Genomic DNA, 22485 nt, shown 5'->3' with positions numbered 1-22485 from the left:
TTCACCACTGAAATCATTGTTTCTGCACTGAATTACTGGTGAAGTGCAAGATTCAGCCCTTTGAAAGATTCCTCGAGAAGGTGGTGTAGCGAAGTGCAGCCCAGGGGAAAATAATTCGCCCTTCCAGGAGCTGGCTTTTGTTTGAATTGACTCTGCTTTTCCCTGGGCTGTTAGAGATGCACATCACATTCCCTCTGAGGTCCCAGGCCCCTGGGGTTGTGGGACTTGGGGCAATCTGTGCTCACTGGTGCATGGTGCTTTTATCGCTGCTTCACACCGACCTCAGCCAGGGCTTTGTGAACAGCTGGGGCTTGTGCCAGCACAGGTGTGTTGGTTGCACATCATGTTTTTGTATCTCTGACTAATATCTGCAGGATGACTGTCGCTCCCATGTTGAACAAGCACTCGTATGTCTTTGAGAGCACCTTTGTACTTAAAGTATTTGTGTCTGTCCTGATATTGCAGAGCACAAAGAACAGATATGGTCCATTCAGCTTTCTTTAGTGAGGCTGGTTTAAAATGTGACCGATAATTTTGGCAGGAAGAATTACAATGTTTAGGGCCTCCGGATATTCTTCAAACTGGCTTGACATCTTCACATGAACAATGCTAATGAAGAAATCCACACTCGGGGAGTAGTTTTTTGCAACTGCAACTTTTAAATCAAGATAAGACATTCTCTCTAATGGCCTTGCAATGACAGTTAACTTCATCATTATCTCAGGATATGTAATTGTCTGAGTTAGATTGCAAAAACTGGCAGAACACAGACACTCAGCTAAATTAGAATTTCTGTTTTTCTTCTTGCAATGGCAGTTTTGTAAAGATAACCTTTACAACTTGGTTGTCCTGTTGATAGCCTCATAGCAAGGATAAAACTGTTGAGCAAAAAGAAAACCTCTACTAAGGGACTGCAGATAGCAATGTTGCAGTTAATGAGACTTACTCTGGCATAAAGCAGGAATAGCCCCTTGAAAGTCGAGGGAAATACAGCAGCACAAATCAGATGCAAACAGATAATTAGGTCCGTGCTCCCATGGCAGCTTGTTCTAGGTTAACTCGATGAACTCACATCTTGATTTCTAACAGGCAATGTGAAACCTCCCCTGGATAACTCAGCAGAGCTCAGTTTCTGTGATGTTAGCACAATCACTGAATTGTAACCTACTGCTTCACTTGCGTATTGATGTTTCAACACTGCAATTGCTTTGCCATCAACAGCAGTCCACCAAGCTGCATGACCTTGCCGAGGAGCACAACAAAGCCCATGTTACAGTCTGCACAACGAGTGAAGGTGAGTCACCCATGTCTCATTTTCCCCATAATTAACTAATGTGTTGAAAGGTATCAGGAATTGCACAGATCCTGTTGATTTCTACCACTGGAACGTGAAGGGAGAGCTGCAGGGAGAACGGGGCAGAGGTGGGTGAACCAGGCAGGGCGAAGCGTGGGCACAGCCTGTGCTGGGCGGTAGTGATGCATCTGTGTCATTATCATCTGTACCCGTGGCATCTATAATGATACAGATGAACCTAGTAATTTGTGTTAAGAGTCGAGAACACCTTGCAAAATTAAATTTCACAAACAAGCAACTAGAAAACAACTCTGGCCTTCCGAGACTTGCTTCCATGCTCTGCTGTAGGCTACTTTCACAATCTTGTCAAGTAGCCTGTGAGCAATTTTCAAGGAGACTAGGTACCTGGCTCCCACTGAGGTATGAGCTTTCTTTCCTGCATCTCAGTTCCTTGCCCATAAAATAGGGGTTATAGCTATTTTTGCCTTGCAAAGATGTTGAGATGGGCAATTGCTAGGGTGATGGGACATGTAACGGCCTTGGATAGGTTTTCCTGGTCAGAGTGCTTTATGGACACTAAGCAAATTAAACTGAAGACATCCACTTGGAGAGAGATGTTTAGACAAGGGCTGATCTTTGTGCTGCTGCTTTTCAGCCAGTATCATTTCTGAGAAGTACCAGCCTTAAACCAGGCAGTGTCAAAGTTTAGTAATGTTGCGTGTGCCTCAAGACTTTAATCGCCCAGAACTTGTGCACAAGTAAAATTCAGTTTTGTATTGTTCTACAGGTTGAAAAGAGCTGGAGTCTCATTACTTAGTCCCTGCAGATGTGTTTCTTTTAGATGGTAAATAAGTTCTCTCTCCCATGTGACGCTGTCCTGATTGATGGAAGCTGCATTGTGAGTGAAGGGATGCTTACAGGTGCAACATTAGAGTTTGAAATGCTAGGGCCCTGTGCAGGTTATCTGTCAGGAAGATGTCTCTATCTTTTCTGGCAGCAAATTGTTTACTGTTTATTAGAATAGTTTGCAGGAGGATGTGGAAAAACGGTGGCTTGAATAATTCACAGTTGTCTTGGGATTTTGAAACACTGCAATTGTCTAATAGCCATTTCTAATCCACATTAAAAACAAGTAGGATTAATATACTGTCAGGAATAGAAAGTAAAAATAACCAATTACACTAAATATGTATTTTTTGAGGTTGTGGATTCTGATCTTGCAGCAGTTCTGTTCAGGCAGGCAGTGTATGAGCACAGGGGTCAGTGCTTTACCTAAACATAAAGCCACTACAAGGCATGAACTTGGTTTAATGGCAAAATTTGACCCAAGCTCCTTGATACAAAATGCTCAGAGAAACCATATGATTACTCCGAAGCTAAGACTGTAATGGCTGTCAGTATGAATTCAAATGTGTAATTACACAGGAAAGCTAATCAGTCAGGCAAGCTTAAGCACCTAAAGGGTACTGTTGCTTTTTTTAATGTGCAAAATCTAATAGACTTTTAAATCCCATGTCAGTGAAGCTGCATGTTGTTGTTTGTAGGTGAAAACATTCCAGTTACACCTCATGGAAGGTCTGATGCTCTGGAAAACCCACAGCCTGGAGAACTGTCAGAGACACGTTCTCTTCTGCAGCACAGAAGTCATACAGATGAAGCTGAAGGGCGGAGGGTCAGCGAGAGCCATTGTGCTGCAAACTGGTATTTATTTCACATGTGCTTACCAATAGAGGGAAAGCAGCAGCCCCAGAGACTGGTAGGAGAACAGGTTTCATTTCGCAGTTCAAGTCCAGCACAGTCTGCTGTCCCCAAGAAGTGCTTGTGGCCACCTGATGGCTGAGGCTTGTGCAATGTTGTCTGTCTTCGAACAGCGCTGACGCGGTATGCTGCTGCTGTGTCACATACACAGCGTATGGGACGTGTCTTCACGCGGGGTTCAATACAGCTAAAGGTGACCTGGTGAGATCCATCCTCTACCCCAAGCCAGTCAACTTCAAACTCTACAGAGATGCCTTCAAGTTCATCATAGGCCTCTCTGTCATTGGTGTGTTGGGACTCTACAGAATTTCTATAGAATGTCCTGTCCTGAGTTGGAAGGGACTCACAAGGATCATTGAGTCCAACTCCTGTCCCTGCATATGACAGGGTATTGTCCAGTCTCTTCTTGAACACTGTCAGGCTTGGGGGGCAGTGACACCTCCCTGGGGAGCCTGTTCCAGTGCTCCAGCACCCTTTGGGTGAAGAAACTTTTCCTAATGTCTAGACTCATCTACACTGTGTGTGTTTTCATGTCCTACAAGGTAAGTATGAGCGATGACTCCATGCTGCAGGCACCAGCTCTGAGCCCTCTGTCACTCAAGATCCTTGGAATATTGTTCGCTTCTGTAATCAAGTTATCAGGTGCTAGAAATAGGGTTGGGAAAGAGGAGGGGGATGTGGACAGAACAAAGCAGAATGAGACTGTCATCCCCAGAGGCAGAGCCTGGGTTGCATTGCTCCTGGGCAGGAGGGTTGGACCCCCCGAGTGGCAGCGCCAGTGGCTGTTCCCACCCCATCGCCCCTGTTGCTCTTGCTGTTTGCAGAAGTCGGTGGCAGATGTGGTGGTGATGGCCCTTTTCCTTCTCACCTTGGCTGTTCCTCCCACTGTCCCTACTGCCTTGACAACAGGCAGTGTTTGTGCCTAAAGGAGGCTGAAGAAACAGATGATTTTCTGTATCAGCCCAGAGGATTAATACCTGCAAGCGGATCAACCTCGTTTGCTTTGTCAAAAAGTAAGTGGCTACCTGGGACACTGAATGATGCAGGGGCTACTGGGAATGTGGGAGTTTTTTAGGTTTTTTTTCTACCCCATCTACCCTGATCTAACTCCAGAGAAAAATCCTGGACAAGGTGCCCATGCAGCAGGGGGATGCTGTGGGCAGGATGCCTTCCTGACCCTGCCTGGGAAGGACATCTGGGGATGTGAATGGGGAAGCAGTGGGCAACAGCAGGGTAACCAGATATTTATTTAAATTTAGATAGACACGCTGACAGAAGATGGACTGGACCTGTGGGGCGTTATCCCTTCCAAGGGAAGCCGGTAAGGAAGGATTTAATTTACCAAGGACTAATCTCTAGTGTGAACATGTTGCCCAAATGCCTGGTTAGGAGGCAGGTGGTGACGTAGGATATGGAGAGACAGCAAACAGCATGCGGCAAGTGATGCTTGGGTGCATTTGGGGAGGTAGAGTGCAATGGGTGTCCCTGCTCAGCCCCTTCCTGCCAAGAAAGGCATTCAGACACCGCTGTGGCAGGTATAGCCATGAAAGTCCCTGCTAATTCAAGACAAACACAAGTCAGCAGCAGCATGAGTGCTTTTAGTTACCCTGAGGGGATTTGGAGAATATATGCAGAGCTTTTCAATTATGTCATTCACAGCACAATTCAATAACTATTCTTAATCTAGTCAATAAACCTTTCATCATTTAAATATTAGGATAATGCTCCTTCTGTTGAGATTAAGTGTTGCTGGTTTCGGTGCCTGTTGAATCTCACCTACTTTCTGTAAATGCTGTGAGAAATCTATGAGACCACAGATGAAACCTGCAGAGCTCAGGAGTCCTTTGGGACTCCCTCAAACCCATGGCAGGCTCCATCTCAATTCCAAGCCCAAATACCACTGAAATACTGAAGAAATAACCCCTATGGAAACATTAAACTTGACTGTATCCAGGATTACACTATTTAATTCATATTACTATAACAAAATAACAGAGTTCAGCTCTGCAGTGCCTGTTATAGTAAATTCAAAATATTAATCTTTTGCAGTGGCGGGACAAATCACACAGCCTATATCTACTCCTAGGTTTTCATTAGTAATTGTTAATATATTGGATACTTCAACACCACAGAGATAATCACGCAGTAATTAATGAATGGATGAATTCATTGTGAGAGGAGAAAAATCATATTCCAAATACTTCCTCAAAGGACAGAGAGAAAATTACTATCTGATGCAAATTAATGAGAAGAAATTAATAAGTGTCAACCAATAAAATACTCTTCCCGTGGGACCAAGCTGCGGGCACATTGTACAATCTCTTCTTGGGCCTCCTCCAGTGCACCAGAGAGACCACACTGAATATGTGCACATTGAACAGGTTTGGAGTCCACCAAAAGACAGCTCATGGCAGAGCCAGAGTTATTTCCACCAAACTGGCCTTGCAGGTGGTATCTGCTCACATGAGCAGCACAACAAAACTGGATCCATATATCAGAATAAATTCATGTAATTAAAAAAACCAAAACACAACAACTTCTGAAATCTTCTGTAAGGTATGAAAATGTAAAGCTCTCTTTGCAGACATGTCCAGTCTGCACCCAGCTGGGAGCCAGTGCTGGTGGCGTGCCAAAGCGCAAGGAGGAGCTACTGCTGTCTGCATTGATCTCATTAGCCTATTTGCGTAATTATTCTTTCTTAAATGTTCACATTTTTAAACATATTATAAGACCAGCTGTCAGCCAAGCTGAATACTGTGAGGCAATGACAGTAAAGGAATTAGAGGATAATGTGTGTGAGAAGAGCAGACTCTTGGAAATAGCTTCCATGATGAAATTATAGAGCCTTCACCCAGCCCAGTCTCATGTGTTCAGTCTGTATTGTGGTGCCAAGGAGGAAACAAACCTCAAGGCTGTCTGTAGAAAGAAATTTGGGTGTGAATTTTTGACAGCGTGCATGGATATAACTTAATAAGAGTTAACCAGCTTACACATTTTTAAAACCGAGATGTGAGGGACAAGCATCTGGTGTCTGTTGCTTTGCAGATGTAACATCTACAGCTGGAAGTGAAGGTCAGGCTCCTCGTGGCTCTCTCACATCACTTCCGGCGTGCTGAGAGCAGGCTGATGGTGCTTATCCACACCAGTGGGTGCACAGCACAAGCAGATGCACCCCCTTTCCATACTGCATCTTCACAAGTCTTTTCCTCAGACACATTGCCAAATGTCTTTGAGGTCCCTGCTGCAAGCTGGTTCCTCTCTGATAGTGTCTTCTCTGCTTTGTCTAATGCCAAGCAGGACTCCTGTGCCAGCCCCTCTGAGTGTTTTGCTTTCTCAGTTATTTCACATCAAGCTGAGCTTGTGCAAATTAATTATTGGGTACTTTTTGGCCTCCTGGGTGCTTCTGACCTGCTGATCAGAAGGATGGGTAGGTCAGCCTGTTGCTTGCAGTTACTGGGCTCAGCTCCTCTGAACACAGCAGGGCAGCACCTGTCTGCACTAGCTGAGGACTTGTGTCTCTGCATCTCTCCCATAAGCAGTCCGAATAACCTTCTGCTTTTAATCAGATTTCAGAAAATCCATAAGTTCCCATCCAGAACTCCTCTGCCCTGGGGACCTGTGTGTGGAGCCTTGGTGAGCTGTCATTCACTGGTTGTTTTGGATAAAAAGATTCAGGTTGATCTGCTGGACCTGAAAATGTTTGAGGCCGCACACTTGGTAATGTGGCTCACATCCTCTGCACACGTCCAAAGCAGGGACACCCCCAACCCAGCCCATGGGGGTTTACTCATAAGTCAAGCTCAAATGCCTGTAGGGGAAATTCCTTTGCAGTCCTGCTGATAACAGCTGGAATTTGCTCTGTTTTATCTTCTAACCTCATGGCAGGTTTGCAGCACTGTGGCTGCTTTTTGATAGTCCAGCACTCATTTTCCTTAGGGCTGTCTGCATTTTCTCTCTTAATTTGATTTGGAAGCACTGGAGTGTAAGGAGGCAGGGGGAAGCCTGGTTGCTGCTTGCTGCAAGCAGGAGGTCGCACCACGCTGTTGACCATGTGGTGCAGAGAGCACAAATCAACCAAGGAAACACAGAGGCAGGTTTTTATGCCTTTATGCTAAAGGCTGTTATCTCTGATTAGCAAAAGAACATCCCTATGGAGAATCCAAGGCTGGTGCCTCCAGGTGAGTGAACAGCAAGTCTCAGAGAGACTGGGGGAGGAGGCAAGAGATTGAGGCTTGGGGCTCATCCACAAGTATGGAGAGTTGTGTGGGTGGGAGTAGGACAGGAGGAGACACAAAGGAAAGGGGTTGCTCTTCACCTTGGCATATCCTAGCCTGGGGGGGTTCTGGGTCTCTGCAGTTAACTGCCTCATTTTCTTTTCTGCTTCCACCTTTTGCTCAAGAGAGATTAATCAATAAGTAAAGCAGATGGCAGCTCTCTCAGCAGCACTGCGGGAAGGCATCAGGCTGGTGCTCGCTCCTGTGGAAGAGCAGGCAGCGGCAGAGCCACACGACAGCAGAAGGGGACTGTGAGGGTGAATGAGCCTTGGCAGCACGTAAAGTAACAGAGCTGGAGGGCTAAAAGCATCCTACATTGAAAATGACCACCCTATTTCTGCACAGAACATCAGTGAGAGTCTTAAAAGCGGGTGACTGGAAGATAAAACCAGCTAGATAAGAATAATTATGTCTTTCCCTTCATCATTGATATGGCATGAAATTTATGTGGAACCTGAGTTTAAAGAAACCACGGAATTTGACACAGGTTTTTACTCTCAGTGAGTCAAAAGACACAGGACCATGTAGGCTTCTGCCAAGGAGAAGGCTGCAGGGAGCCTGTCACTGATGATGGATAGAAAGATCTATTAGATCATTACAAAACACTTGTGCAAATGGATTACAAGAGTAAGGAGGAAACACGCTCCCATGTGCTGCTGCCCCTGCTTTAACAGATGGCTATGAAGTAGAGGACTCCAGCACAGCTCAGGATGGGGCTGGTGCTCTCGACATCTGTGTTGTTAGACTGAGGCCGAAGGCCAGCAGAGTGAGTCCAGTTCATTCCGAGTGTTCTGTGTTTTCAACCTGCAGCATGTACAAATTCCTAGCACGTGCACTATTCATTTATCTGGGCTAGTAGATCCAAAATGCCTTTCAATCACGCTTGGTACTGTGCTTCACCTTCCCCCAAAACACGGTGGAAGCATAGGACCAGAGAAGCAGACTGATGAAAGTGGAGATGCTGCTCCTGAAGTGGCATCTGAAACACTTAATGTGCCTTAAAAGCCCCTAATTCCCAACTTCACTATTTGCACTGATAAAAGACAGAGACTTCTCCGAGTCCTCACCCTGTAAAGCTGCTGGAAGAATGAAACTATACAATCTGCTTAAGTGGAAACTAACACAGAAAAAACATGTAAACAGAATAAATGCCTAAAGCATATGTTCATTTGCAGGAGGAGGCAATGTCAGGAGAAGGGATTACAGCTGGAAGCAGCATAGCTGTGGGTCCATGAGTCCTGCTGGTAATGGTCATGCAACCCCACAACCAGATTTATCAACACCACCCTAAAGCACAGTGTTGTTTGCTTCACTCTTCCTCTTAAAAAATACACTCGGGAAGCTCCGAGTTTTGACAATTGAAAATCATTATGTTGAACAAGCCAGTTCCCTGCTGGTGGAAGGAGTGTGATTTCTGCTAGCAATACTGAAAAGATAGTGCTGTGGCAACAAGAAAATTAATCTTATTTCTAGGATGGCTCTTTTCCCACGGTAATGTCACTGTAATGCATCAAATTTGAGTTCCCAGGACTGTAAATTCAGGAATATTAGATTAATAAGCAGTTATTAAGACAAAGGACAGGACAAAGTCTGGAAAACAAGTTAAATGTAAAGGAAAACATTGAGGTTCCTAGGAAATATACTGAGAAGAAAAAGTAGGAGAGACTGTGGTTCCTAAAACTGTAATCAGTGATCTGATCCCATAGCCAGATGGCAGCAAAAATGAAATAATCTATTAATAATAAATCACCTTAGCAAGAAGGCCTCAAATGAGCTGAAGTTCAGAACAGATTTGCTTTGTGTAATCAATGACTCAAACAACGTCTCACTTTCCTGACCTCTCCAGGCTCCTGTGGAAGGAATAGCAATCCTACATCAATTCCCATTTTCTCCTGGGCTGCAGAGGGTGTCTGTTGTTTCACAGAAGATCAGAGGGGAGCAGTATGACCTGTACATGAAAGGAGCACCAGAAATAGTGTCCAGCTTTTGCAGACAAGAAACTGGTGTAGAACTGGGAAAAAGGCAGCTTTACAGTGTTTATTTGGACTTAATTCAAACCAGAGTTTATGTTGGGGCTCTAATCCTGAAAGGTTTTCAGCTCTCACCCTTCGCACTGGCCACACTACAACTGCACCCGTGTGGCTCTTCACAGAAACAAGCCTTGGGATTGTTAAAAGTCATTAGTTAATACTACAAACAAGTTTTCATTGCTTGTTTGTTAAGTGAAAGATGCACACAGCCCAACAGCTACTGAGACACACAGCCTGAGGTTCAGACCTTACACATCCCTTAGCTGATTTGCATCGGCTGGAGATGTAGTGCAAAAATAGTGTCGATATGTCAAAATACCCAGAGCAGACATGGAACCATAGTAGTTGCATGTGTCACAGTAAGTGTGTTGTACTTTGCTGGTTGTTAAATTTCCTGCTAATTTGTTGCCCTGTAAGTCCAGGATTGAGTTACTGACCCAGCTTGCGAAGGCTTTAAAGCTCAGCAATGGGAAACTTGCTGTGGACATGCAAATTACTGTTATTAAGGATAATTTGTATTAACATATGAGCCAACACTTCTGTCCCCTCTCTGCAAGTGAACATAGGCTTTGTTTTTTGATTTTTTTTGTATGTGAACACTGTTATAAATTTGTACTCAAATTTGTCTGCAAACTTGAAACTCGAGTCACATTCACGAAGTACTTCAAAAGGATCGCAAGCAAACACAGTACCAATGGTCTGTGGTGTGTTATTTCAGGGGGCACTGACCTGAAAGCAGGTAAAAATTGGTTTGAGGGACAACAACAGAAAGGTTTAGTTTAGAACCACCTAAGATCTAATGACACAAACATCCAAACAAGTCAACATCAGCAAGAAAAATGTCTTCAAAATCATGTTCCACTTTCTTAGGTTTCTAAATAGCTCCTCTTACCCTGCCTAATGACTTAGCTTAATGACTAATTAGGTATCACATTGTAAAGCTGTGATTTCAGTATCTAGAGTGTACAAAATACTGCAAAGTTAAAAGGAACTCTTTCCTTTTAGAGCCACAGGAATGATCAGAGAATTGAAAATTAGGGATTTGGGAGAATTCTCACATTAAGGCATAAACGTAAAAACAACTTCCTCAGTCATTCAGCATGTATGCAGTAAAGCTTAGGAGAGAATTATGACGCCAATCATGTACCCTCTGCCCAGTAATTTATCTTACCTACCTGCACATTAACATGCATTTTAAAAGTATAAAATGGACAAGTAGATCACGCATTTGAACAGTCAGTTCACAGCCTTGGTCCAGAACAGCTGACTTCTATGAGAGGGCACAGTGCTGTAGCTAAGGCTATGAAGTTGTTTAGAGGACAGGTATTTAACCATAGAAAAGCAGTCAGCAAGGATGGAATATTCTAACCATGAACGTTTTTTTCCTGTAAACAGTCCCAGCTAATTTCTTAAAGGAGCTTGGGTCATATACAAGCCAAGGCTTCAGAGTCATCACCTTGGCCCATGGAACACTAAACCTAGGAAAAGATGTAGACTTGAGCAACCTAGACAAGTAAGTTGTGCTGACGGGCTGCTGGTGACACTGGGGGCTTGCTTTACTATCTGCTTGTTACCACCTGCCCCAAACCAACCTCCCCTGCCCCAAACCTTCCCCTCCTCTCCTACCAAAGGGAACCTACTGGGAAGCTGCACCATCTAACACCTTCTACTCAGCAGATGCCGATTACACTGTTAATTGCCAGCTTTACTACTGCTCTTGCAAGGCTCACTGAGCTGAAATTCAGAAGCTGTTATTGAAGCGTAATGAAAGCTCATTATTGTGCTTTAATATAGCAACGTATTGGGACTGCAATAGAAAATAATTCTGTATACTGTAATTTGCAGGTTTCAGCCAGCCAGTTCCTGCACATCCCTGTCCATCTCCCTGCACATGTGTCTCTGCTGTGTTGCTCCTTCCCAGGGACCAACAGCTCGGCTGAAGCTGCAGAAATGTTGGTGCTTGTTGAGCACTGCTTGCCTTGAACTCGTAGCAGTCATGTTTCGCTGCAGAGGAAGCGTGTTTCCCACCAAAAATGGCTTTCCTGTTGAACAAAAACCACAGGGAGAGTCTCTCTCTCTCTCTCTGTGCCACTCATGGGAAACAGCACTTGTGTTTCTGTCCTTGCTCCAAGAGAGAAGGCAGAGTCTGGGCTGGTGTTCCTGGGCCTCCTGGTGATGGGGAGCTACCTGAAGCAGGAGATGAAGCCTGTGCTACAAGAGCTGGCTGCTGCCTGCATTAGAAGCGTGATGGTCACAGGTAACCCCGCAGGCTCCTCCCGTGGCTGTGGGCTACCCAGGAGAGAGATTCACTCCTCCAGCATCCTCCGTTGCCCACCCATGGGCATCCTGGGCTGCCACTGTGCTATGGCAGATGTGAAAAGCCTGCCTTTGTATTATCCTTGCAGGAGACAACCTGCAGACAGCTGTCATGGTGCCACGGGTATGATTCACACACGTGGCAAAGTCATCCTCATCAGTGCAAACCAACTAGAGGGCTCCACTCCAGCTTCCATTGCCTGGCAATTGGCAGAAGGCTGCAAAGCAAACACAGCTGCTCCTTGTGTAAGCACAGCCAGGGATGGCTGCTTTTGGGTGCTGGGGGGATTAACAAAGCTTTAAATGTCTAATATCTGGCTTTTTGTTGGGGATTTGGAAGTAGCTCTGAGCGATAGAGGAAACCTAGGGGCTAGTGTGTATCTACCCCAGGGTATATGGAGGTGTGGAGTGGTCCAGTGGTCCTTTGCTCAGGGCAACATGCAAAATAACTACATGAATAACTGGCAAGGCTTTGCAGACGCAATGGCCACTTCAATCATGCTTGAAGTGTGCAGAATTAATGCAATTATACATACTTGTCAGCGTGACTATTTGCTGGACTAAACTTCAGCATCTAAACTAGTAGCCTGTATCTAACAGGCATTAGTTACATGCAGAAACACCGCTAGAATATCAAGTACTGCCAGGTGTAAAGCTTTACAAAAGGATACTGCAGAAAGCTGTGTCCCTGATTGCCTGGTGGGAGGCTGATGAAGTGGAAATTAAATGCCATCTTATGGCCTCTCTCTGAGAATAAATACTGTCTCATTTCTATGAGGTATGTGCTAATAGGAGGAAAAGATCACCTTGGAAGGAGAAATCTGAAACTACCATTTTGCAATGAATGGAAAGTCCTATCAGGTTATTCTAAAGCACTTCTACAGCTTTCTGACAAAAGTAAGTTCAGAGGAAACAAAGCACTTACTTGCCCTCCCTGTTTTATTAAGTGATGGTTGTGTTCTGGCTTGAGAAAGGGTTTTTTCTGTTGGTAGCTGTAATGTTGTCACTACACATTTTGACACCTCCAGGCAGCCTCCCAGCATGCTGCACGTTTAACCCAAACAGCTTGCTTTCAGCATCTTCTAAGACCTCAAATGACTGGGGTGGCTGTGGTGCTGTGAGCAGCTGTGCAGTGGAGTAACTCTGTGGTTGTCTTCCCAATTTCAGGTTAATTAAAACCATCAACCCCCTTCCCATGTGCCACTACCATAGCTGGCAATGGCCTCTACTCAGCAGGGGCATCAGGAACATGAAATACCCGCATCTAGCAGAAGAAATCTTCAACTCCTGTCACCCAGTCCCTAAAACAGCTGGTGCTGGGACAGATTTTTGGATTTTATATCCGCTGGCCAGATTTTCAGGTAGGAGAAACCTCAGGCTGAGCAGTGTTATTGCTGCTGTCATCAACCATCTGTTCTGCACTTGTGAAACACTCACAACGCCTTGCTGCTCTAAAGCTGCCACAGAGCTCATGGTGATCGCTGGCACCTCCTGCAGAGAGGGAAAGGAAAAAACCAGAGCAAGATAAATCTGATATTAGAGGAAACCTGATCCCTTAGGGTAGCTAAACCATGATAGTGTTTTGGAGGTGGGATTAGAGGGTTTTACAAATGTGTCAGGCACCCATCAGGGATGCCTGATCCTGCCTTGGTGGAGTGATGGAGGCACAAATGCCTCCCCAAGGCAGCCTCTTGCTCTTTCTTGCAGATACTGGTGAACGCGGCTGTCTTTGCTAGGATGTCTTCTGGCCAGAAGTCCTGCCTTGTTGAAGGATTTCAGAAACTCAAGTAAGGTCTTCTTGTTTTCTTCTCGAACCAGTCCAATAATGTGTTTTCTCTGAAGTGCAATTGTCCCAGCTAGTGCTGCTCCAGACCCATCTTTCCCACCCTCCCTTCTTCCACACACAACCCCTGTTCACATCCCCTGTGGCCACCTTGCTCCCAGTTTCCCCCCAGTGCGGGACAGAAGGCAGCATCAGCTGAGGCTGAAATAAAAACACAGGGACAGAATCCCACATATACAAATATTTATATGTATATATATATATATATATATATATATATATATACATACACCTGCACACCCAGCAACTCCAGCATGGCTACTGGTGCTGTCCTGGCTGCAGCTTCAGCAAAGCTGAAAAAACCTGATGCAGTTGGGAGTTTGACCCCGAAGATGCTTCTTCTCATTCCCCAAAGAAATGTTTCCTTCCCCAAACAGGACTCGTGCTAACTACGGATATTAATTGCTACACATTAACAAGATGCCATACCTTCCTGAAAAAGTTAATATCATCACGGAGAAATGAAACGGTAAGACAGGAGGTGTTTCACTGGGGATACTCTCAAATGCCAGGGCCCGGCCGAGGCACTTTCCTTGCACTGCATGGATGCTCCACAGGTGAGTGTGCGGGCACCTGAGGCACATGTCTTCATAGCTGTGTCTCTCAAATGCTGCTGGCCTTGCTCACCTGGGAGCTGAGATTTGGGCATACACCAGAAAATTAAGCTGATTTTTTTTGTTTGGTTTGGTCTTTGCTGTTTTGTGTTTTTGTTATTTTGTGGTTTTTTTGTTGTTTTGTTCTGTTTTTAAATGTGTGGTTTTCTCTCCTGTGGGTGATACCTGGTTATTATAGTAGGTTGGGTTGGAAAGAAGAGGAAATTGCTGTTTGCAGCTCACTATTGCTGGAGAGAGCAGGAACAAAGTGCCGGGTGTTACCGTACAGGCATTTCTCTCCAGAGGACCAGACCTTGTCCCCCACCAGCCCCTGGGGAAACGGTACCAGCAGGGGTGCCCAGAGCACTGTCCTCAGTTACGAAGACACCACGCTGTGGCCACTGTCTTCTATCAACTGCATCATTGTGGTCTCCGCCTTTTCCAAGGGAAAGACCTTTTGGAAGCCCATCTACACCGACTGTGAGTAGAGCTGGAGTAACATGTACTCTGCAGACTCCTGTTCCTGCCCCAAAATAAGCCTGGCAGGAGAGGTTGCTAGGGAAGGGTTGCTGTGGATTTTTCTGAACCCACACCAATGACTCGAATGTAAAATAATAGTTGGTGTATGTGAGCTCCTACCTCCTCATTACAAAAATAGCTCAGTGAGCACTGCTTGAGATAAAAGCAGCAGAGCTGAGAAAGGAGACTGCATCTTATTTTGGAAAACGTGTGCTTTGTAGAAGACGGTGGGCTGGATTTAGTGCAGAAGAGTGTATTATTGGAACAGAGAGCATATGAGGTTTGGAAGTATTTGTTTAGAAATAGACACCTCAAAATGAGTTCCTCTGAGATTCACAATTTTACCTTGCCTGACTTCCATTCCTACAGATGAGAGAGAAAAGCCTCTGGTAATATCACTGTTAACATCCTCTCACAATAACCTTTATTTTTCTGTTTGAGTTTAGCAGAGGCGATTTAGCCGTTCCAGACATCAGTTGACTGATAGCTTATTTGCAATTGTGGGTCATAGATGAGAGGGCAGGACTTCATCCATCTTAGCAGAGTTGATTTTGCTGGGTATTTTGTTAAAAGACAGGCCCCAAACCCACTTCACAGAGCACTGATTGCTTGCAGAAGACAGGTGGGACCAGAAAGTGTCTGCCCTGCAAGCAGCCAGGCTGAGACAGGACAGAGGCTTCTGTCAGCTGAGAAATCTGCATGTGCTTTGCTGTGTTTTATCCCTGTTCAGGGACAATCCCTAGGAGGAAGTAAAGGGCAATTCCCTTGTTTTTGACACCCCTCAGCCCGTCCCCTCTCCTTCCTGTCAGTGAGGAGGTTGCCAGGAATGTGTTGGAAGCTGCTGACCCAACTTGCCAGATAGTTTTAAGATGCTTAGCTCCCGGTAGCTGCCAGGAGTTTGGCACCTCCAGATCTCTGAGCCATTTGCCATTACTCTGTGGCGCCCTGCTCCTTTGGAGGAGGATGCTAAGCCAGATAAAACTCTTCCTGTGGAAGGCACAGATATATCCCACCTTCACGCCCTCTTGGTCACAGAAGCACATGTCCCACCTGCGAGGGCAGCCCGGCAGAACAACAGCCTCCTCTTCCGCCTGTGGTCCAGGTGTGTGGCTGAACTCATGGAGAGGTGAGTGCAGGTGTGGCTCACAGCAGTGCCCCTTCGAGGCAGTTTTCTGTGGTTGTAGAAGAATCAGAACACGTCAAATCACTTGTTCAAGAAAAAAACAGTGCATGTGGTGAGCTTTGCAGCAGGGTGCTGGGGAGTAGCTCTTCTAGCTTCAGTTCCATGGCTCTTCTTTCAGGGAGAAAAAAAACAGAAGGGCATTTTACATGATGTCAGTTTCACAGCATTAGCATTTGCAGCTCCTGCCAGGGTATTTGCAGAGTTTGGTCGCCAACCCCCTTACTTCCCAGGGCCACAAATGCCCTTCTTTCCCTAGGTAAATTTTTAGTCCTCCTGGCCCTTCAGCTTGCAGTCTGCCTCTTACTCTTCCTCACTGACACTGATGCTGTGTACAGTGGTATACAGGTAAGCGCAAACGAAACATACATTTTCTTTTCATACTACACATTTTGCTAGCCCTTTATCTATGTATACAAAGCAGAAGCTACAGCTACAACTATCTTGGGAATTAATTTGCTGCTCTGACACTGATGGTGCAGCCTCTTCAAAGTTCTCTAACATCCTCCTGACAAGTGCTTGATTAACCAGCCAGTCCTCCTCACCTCTAAAGACTGGGTGGAAACTGGGAGAAGAAAAAAAATGCTTAGAGCTTGCTGAGCTTTTCTTCCTAACAGAACAGGACAATAGAGTGGATTGTGGTTTTGTGTGTTGGAGGAGGCTTGTTGGCCGGAAAACTGAGTGGGCCAGGATTGCTGCTGCCCCTGCCTGGAGCACCATGAGCTCAGGGACTGGGCCGCCCTGTCCCTCCTGGGCGCTCAGCCAGGGCACAGTGCAGGCAGCTGCCTCCAGCTGTGCTGCCTCCAGCTGTGCTGCCCAACATCAGGAAAGGCTGAGACCTGTGGCTTGTCCCTAGCCACCCTGCACAGGATGGATTCAGGTAGAGGCCTGGCATTGGGATGAGCATACCCAGAGGGAGAGGAGCCACATGTTGTGCATTAGTGGCCACTTCCCAGAAGTATTTGGGCAACAGATCTTGCCCCAGGCACCTGATCTGCAGGTTTCAGCAGTAGCTTAAGTAGCTGAGATGAGTTAGGCAGCTCCATGGCATGGGGAATCTGGCATCAAACCTTCCAAGATCTCTGTGACAAGGAGTGACTGTCACTTCCTACTGCCTCCTCCATGCTTGCCACTGGGAAAATATTAGTCAGCTTCTCAAAATATTAGGAACAGGTACAAATCTTGGCAAGGTATTTAAATCTAATTGCTGTTCATGTCTTTTCCAACAGTTTTTTTGCACTCCTGTGATCTGGAGACTTTATGTCTTATTCATGCTCTTGGCCACCTTCTGTGTAACTTTTTTTACAGAGGTGAGTGCATTTGTTTACCCCTGTTCCCTGGGATGAATGGGAGCAGCATCTGGTCAGGTCATTCTACCCCCATTTGCAGTCACATTCTCCTCCTCCAGAAGCATAAACACTCAGGTCTTTTTCTTTTTTTTTATCCTTATGACCCAATGTGTGTCTGTCAAATCCCTTTTTATACAGTCCCAGAGATGATTTAGACCACATCTCTTAAGCCTTTAGGAAGAGAGGGAGCTGCCTGGGAGGAGCCTGCTGCCCTGGCTCCCCCAGGGACACTCGGCAGTGATTTTGAAACCACCATTTCCCTCTTGTCCTACAATCGACCAGGCTGGAGACTGTCCTGTTGGATATTGCAGTAATGACTAAGCCCTAAAGTGTTTTGTGGGTCAAGGCTGGCTGTATTTGACACTAAGCATTGTCCCCTGCAAGGAGCAGCACTGCCTGCTTGTCCCACAGCCCCAGGAGGAAAACCTTGCCCCTTGATTATCTGCTTCAGCTAAACAGGCTGAGCTCAGTGTTGTCGTGATAGAACTGAGCAGGGCCTGCTGTGGGTGAGGAAGGTGCCATTTAGCAGCTGTGTTACCAAAGGGGCTGTGCAGCTCAGGGGGGTTGCAGGTGTAGCAAGGGGCAGCTTTTGTCCCTGAGTGCTCCTCCCTTCCAGCGAAGGGCAACAGCACCAACTCTGTGCCGTGTCACTCCGCAGGATGCTATCTTGCAGAACAAACACCTCTGGTGGCTGATTAAAGGCTGCTTTTGGTACCAGTCAAGGAGCCAGTACCAAAAGTGGCAGAGGATGCTGCAGAGGGATCCCAGCTGGCCTCCTGTAAACACAAAAGACTTTGTGGCAAAAAGCATGGATGAGATTTACATTAACCTCGCCTACGAACACTGTGATGAGGACTGGGTGAGACCCTGCAGCCAGGCACAGGTCTTCGCAGTGCTGTCACTCCCTTGGCTTGCACAGAACAGGCTGGGTTTTCATCCTTTGATGTGCACCAGATTCAGATGTTCGAAATCCCTGCACAAACCCACCCATTTGAGGCAGGCTGGGCTCACATTGGCTGTGCCCTGGGGCATGGGTGAGGACTATTCACTTGTCTGCTGGTGAAATAACAGCCCTGACGCTAGTCCATGGCAACAGCAGGTATCAGGACTTGCCGACATCTACAAAGGCTCAAAAATACTGAATATACAGCAAAGTGATGGCTTCTGTTGCTCCACGTCACACTTGCACTCCATGATTCAGCCACTGCTGCACCAGATGCTGTCAATGCACCCACGGGGTTTGATGGAAAGGCAATCCAAAATAAGTGACCTAATCTTGACTGCACAGAGGAGCACACATACAATTGAAAAATCCTGTGATAAATGAAGTGCTGCAGCTTCCAAGAACAACAAGCAAGTTCCCCGGATGAAGTAACTGCCGTTTTTTTGCATCCGGGAGTGAATTACAGATGTGAGATGGCACATATGCTGTCCTTGCCTGGCTCTCCCTTGCCAGGTCTTGCAAACATAATGCTCTGAGTACAGGAGAGATTAAAGCTCATAGTTTGCTGTAAGATCAGGCTGGTGAGCAAATGCCCCATTTAAGCCTGCAAAGGCAGAGGCCAGCACAGCTGCTGCACACGACTGCCCCCCCAGCTTGTGCTCTGCTGCTGTCACGTCCCAGCCCAGGTTTGGGGTCACGCAGCAGAAAGCAGGGCTAAGCCTCGGCTTCTTTCTTTAACTAGGTCATGCCAAAAAGCAGGGGTTTTAACATGCTCTTGTGCATGGCTGCTGGACAGGTGCAAGAAGCTGAGTCGCTCTGTGCTTTCTCTTTCACCTTAAAGTTGTTCAGCTGATTAGTTAAGCCATGAAAGAACTTTTGATTACAAGAAGCAAAAAAGGACTTTTGGGTTCAGTTTTATTATAACGTTTTCTCATATTAGAAAAGAACTTTATTTAAATGTAATAACAGACGGCACTACAAATTACAACCAGAAGTCTTGGCTTTGTTATTTCAAACATTGAAACAACTGATGTTTAAAAAAAGCTTCTGATCCTGTTATATACATGTTAAGAGCAGACAGAAATAGCAAGCCTCTTACAGAGACAGCTCTTTTGCTCTCATCTCTTCTTACAGTCCAGGCAGTTGCCTGTGGCAAAAACAACACAGGATTTATTTTCTTACATGCAATCTGCAAATAACATAGTTCCAAACACCTAAGCCAGATACTCCTGGTAAAGAGTAATAAACCACACTTTTCCAAAACAGTTTTCTTCTATGAAAGCTACACACACCAGCTTTGGGACAAGGAAGTATCAGGGCTCTGTACATTTGGAGATGGGGCATCGGTGCTGCACAGCTCATTCTCCAGGGACGTCACCCACAGCACTGCAGGGACACTGGCTTTGCCTTCCTGCTGGCTGGAGGAATTTCAGTCTTGTGCTGGGACTACAAACTGCTTAAATTCAACTTCTGCCCGCTGAAGAGCCAATGGCCCTAGCTCTGGGGGGCGAAGGCTCTTGGTTGCCTTTGCAATCCGTGGTGGTCTTTCTTTAAACTTCAGTGCTCTGGCAGCACAAGGAGTAGAATCATAGAATCGTTTGGGTTGGAAGGGACCTTAAAGATCATCTAGTAAGCTTGGTGAGGTCTGATAGCAGCAACTGATGCACTTACAGGAATGAAGAGGGAAATTTCAGTGGCACAGTGACCCCAATCTGGAACAAATGACTGCCAGAGAAAAAGCTGGCTGGGTTTTTTGTCAGACCCCCCCAGACTGGGCATCTGCTGCTCCCAAAGGGAGTCAGAGGAGCCAGGGAAAGGACCACTTTCCCAGCAGGAGAAAACTGAGCAAAACACCATCATGCCAAATCCAGAGCACTCATTTAAAACCCTGAGGGACAGAACCTGTAAGACCTGCCCTTCCTTCCTTCCTCCCTCCTGCCCTCAGAGGAGCAGCTCAGTTCAGGTGCTGCAGGCACAGGCTCAGACACACCACGTGCCTCATCTGCCCTTCGGCAGGCCTGGGAACCTCCTCTCACCTGAAGGACACACAGTAAATCCTCAGCAATACCTTCACATTACTTTTGTTTAGAAAAAGAAAGCAAAAATGTTTCTTCAAGCAGGTTAAAATAGGTTATTCACAGAAACAGCCCACGGGATGTAGTTGATCAAAACGGGATGTGTGTAGGAAGCCTTGCACCAGCCCTCAGCAGAGCACTGAGGCTGTGAGGATGGAGAATTTGCTCGCAAGTGCTCCCAGACTACCACAAAAATCATCACAGGCAATGAAATAAAAGTGTATGTGGCAATCAGGCTAGTGATGCCTTCAGCAAGGGCAACGCAGTTGTTAGTAAGTCTCAGTAGCAGCTGCGGCCATAAACTACCCAGGGTCCCTCCCGGCCGGGGGCTCCCTGTCCCGCTCCCAGCTCATCCTGTGGCCCATCAGTACTGTCTCTCTCTGGATCTGCCCCGGAGCAAGCCCAGCAAGGAGAAGGCACCAGCAGCAGCCGTGACAAACCCAATGGCACCAATTGCTCGCTTGGCCTGCAAAGGGAAAGTAAAATGTAAGATGGAAACACTGTGAGCTTTTTTTTTTTTTTAAAACCCCAGGCCGACTAATGAAGAACAGGCAGGGGTAATCAAGGTAATTAAATGAATAAGAGACACCTGTGCCATAATCATAAGAGGTAGCACTCAGGCTTTTGGCCTTGGGCTGTGGCATTCAGTAAGAGGGCACTATCTGGGTGCTCCAGGGTCTCTAGTGAGGCCAGAGACAGTGATGGTTTGGATCCCATGCCTGGGGCTTTGCTGTCCCCATGCAGTTTGCAGGCTGTGCCCTATTCCAGGGGCTTACATGGAACAGTAAGTAGGTGCAGTGTGACTGTGTAACCCCAAGTTACTTACCTGGTCGGAGACACCCTCACCGTAGCGAAGCAGCGTCACGAAGTGCTCGCAATTGTTGCCAAGCAGGTCATAGGACACCTCCTGGTCGATGAGGTACTCAGCGCGCCGGATGATCTCCGCCACCGGGAGGGGAGCGTAGGTGCCATCATACTTGTTGTTGATGCGGTAGGTGTCATTCCCCACCGCGTCCTTCAGGAGCTGCATCCTCACCCGGGCCTTTCTGCTGAACACTGACTTGGCACTGGAGAATGTGGCTGGGGGCCCTTCATCTGGGAAAGGCAGGGATGGGATGAGCCAGGCAGACCCTCTCTAGCCCCTCAGAAGGGTTTCTGGGTGGCTCCTGGAAAGGCCATCTACACACACAGGGTCCATTACTGGTTCATGGAGGGAGACAGGGCTCCCGAGTCACCCCAAGAACCTTCTGCACCCTGCTGGGCTGCGCCAGCCTTACCTACAGGTGTCACGTTGATGATGTACCCGTCCCCCAGGTAGAGGGCCCAGTGCTGGTAAGCTGGCCGGAAGATCTCGATCAGGTCCCCTGGCTGGGGGTCACCAGGGTGGGTGGCGTCGAACCCTTTGACAGCTGCCATCTCAAGAGTGTGAGGTCAGGACATGCCCCTTTTGCTGAGCAGGCTCAATGCAAGGCACGGTGGAGAGGAAAGGTCTGGGATGTGCACAGAGCATCTGCTGGGGTATTGCAGGCAGGGAGATCATTAGGGCCTGGCACTGACACGGTCATACTGCTTGGGGAGCATCATCCACTGGCACTTGACCACAGCTGTGATGTCCCCATCTCCGCAGGGCCCTGGCTCGGGATGGCTGGTCCTGCCCGCTAGCGACGCGCTGGCGTAGGGTAAGAAACGAGATCTCCGCCCCTCCCGCCGAACGGTGCAGGCGAAGGGTGAAGCCATTCCGGGCTGGCAGCCAGCTGGCAGCACCCGACCCCGCTCCCTCCCGTTCTACTGCAAGACCCTCCCGGTACCTCTCAGTCTGCCCCCGGCCGTGCACCGGGCGAGCTCCGGTGGAGGGTCGCAGCTCCTCGGGGGGGCAACTGGGGGCCCGAGCCCGTCTCCAGCCTCTGGACGCCCCTGGGAGCTCGGCGAACCCGCGGCCGCCGCCGGCAGCCCTGCAGCGCAGCTCTCGGCACCCGGCGGGGGCCGCATCCTGCAGGCAGACACCTCTTTCCACCCCCCGAGCTCCCCCGCTCACCCCAAGCGCCTGTCCCGCTGCTGTCACCGGGCTGTCGCCCCGGGGGGGTCAGCGGCGGAAGCTGCTCCGGGTCCTGGCTCCTCCCGGCCGCTCTAAATGGCAAGCAGCCGGGCGGGCTCTGGGCAGGCGGCGCTTGCACGGTCTCCGGGGAGCTGCTCCCTACACAGCAGCCGCTCGGCTCCGCTCCAGAGGGTGTTACCAAAACCGCTCGTCGGCCCCAAAAAGCCCGTCCTGCCCCCGGGGAAGACGGGCCAACGGCTCCCGGGGCCCCGCCAG

At 47.5% G+C, this 22485-nt stretch overlaps 1 protein-coding gene and 1 pseudogene across 2 annotated transcripts; one reads left to right on the top strand and one right to left on the bottom strand.

The window, feature by feature from the left end:
* The first annotated feature begins 390 nt into the window (after positions 1-390).
* Positions 391-18627, top strand: LOC308043545 (putative cation-transporting ATPase 13A5; annotated as a pseudogene). Its single transcript has 22 exons — positions 391-438; positions 1222-1294; positions 2082-2214; positions 2839-2995; positions 3204-3342; positions 3558-3594; positions 3877-4069; positions 4316-4373; positions 6619-6769; positions 8009-8092; positions 9173-9329; positions 10752-10869; positions 11489-11613; positions 11762-11936; positions 12465-12569; positions 13380-13459; positions 13994-14072; positions 14204-14588; positions 16067-16155; positions 17037-17117; positions 17815-18015; positions 18613-18627. The product of its transcript is annotated as a putative cation-transporting ATPase 13A5 (transcript).
* Positions 18628-20538: 1911 nt separating this feature from the next.
* PLAAT1 (phospholipase A and acyltransferase 1) lies at positions 20539-21590 on the bottom strand (the record flags this gene model as incomplete). The annotated part of the gene is made up of 3 exons (XM_080349852.1): positions 20539-20640; positions 21001-21269; positions 21452-21590. The coding sequence occupies 3 exons, from the start codon at positions 21588-21590 to the stop codon at positions 20539-20541; spliced, it is 510 nt and encodes a 169-aa protein (XP_080205978.1).
* Positions 21591-22485: the final 895 nt, after the last annotated feature.

This window comes from Nesoenas mayeri, assembly GCF_963082525.1.
Source record: "Nesoenas mayeri genome assembly, chromosome: 9".
Classification (NCBI taxonomy): Eukaryota; Metazoa; Chordata; class Aves; order Columbiformes; family Columbidae; genus Nesoenas; species Nesoenas mayeri.
Note: the sequence above shows the minus strand (reverse complement) of the source record. Positions and strands in the feature narration are given on the sequence as shown.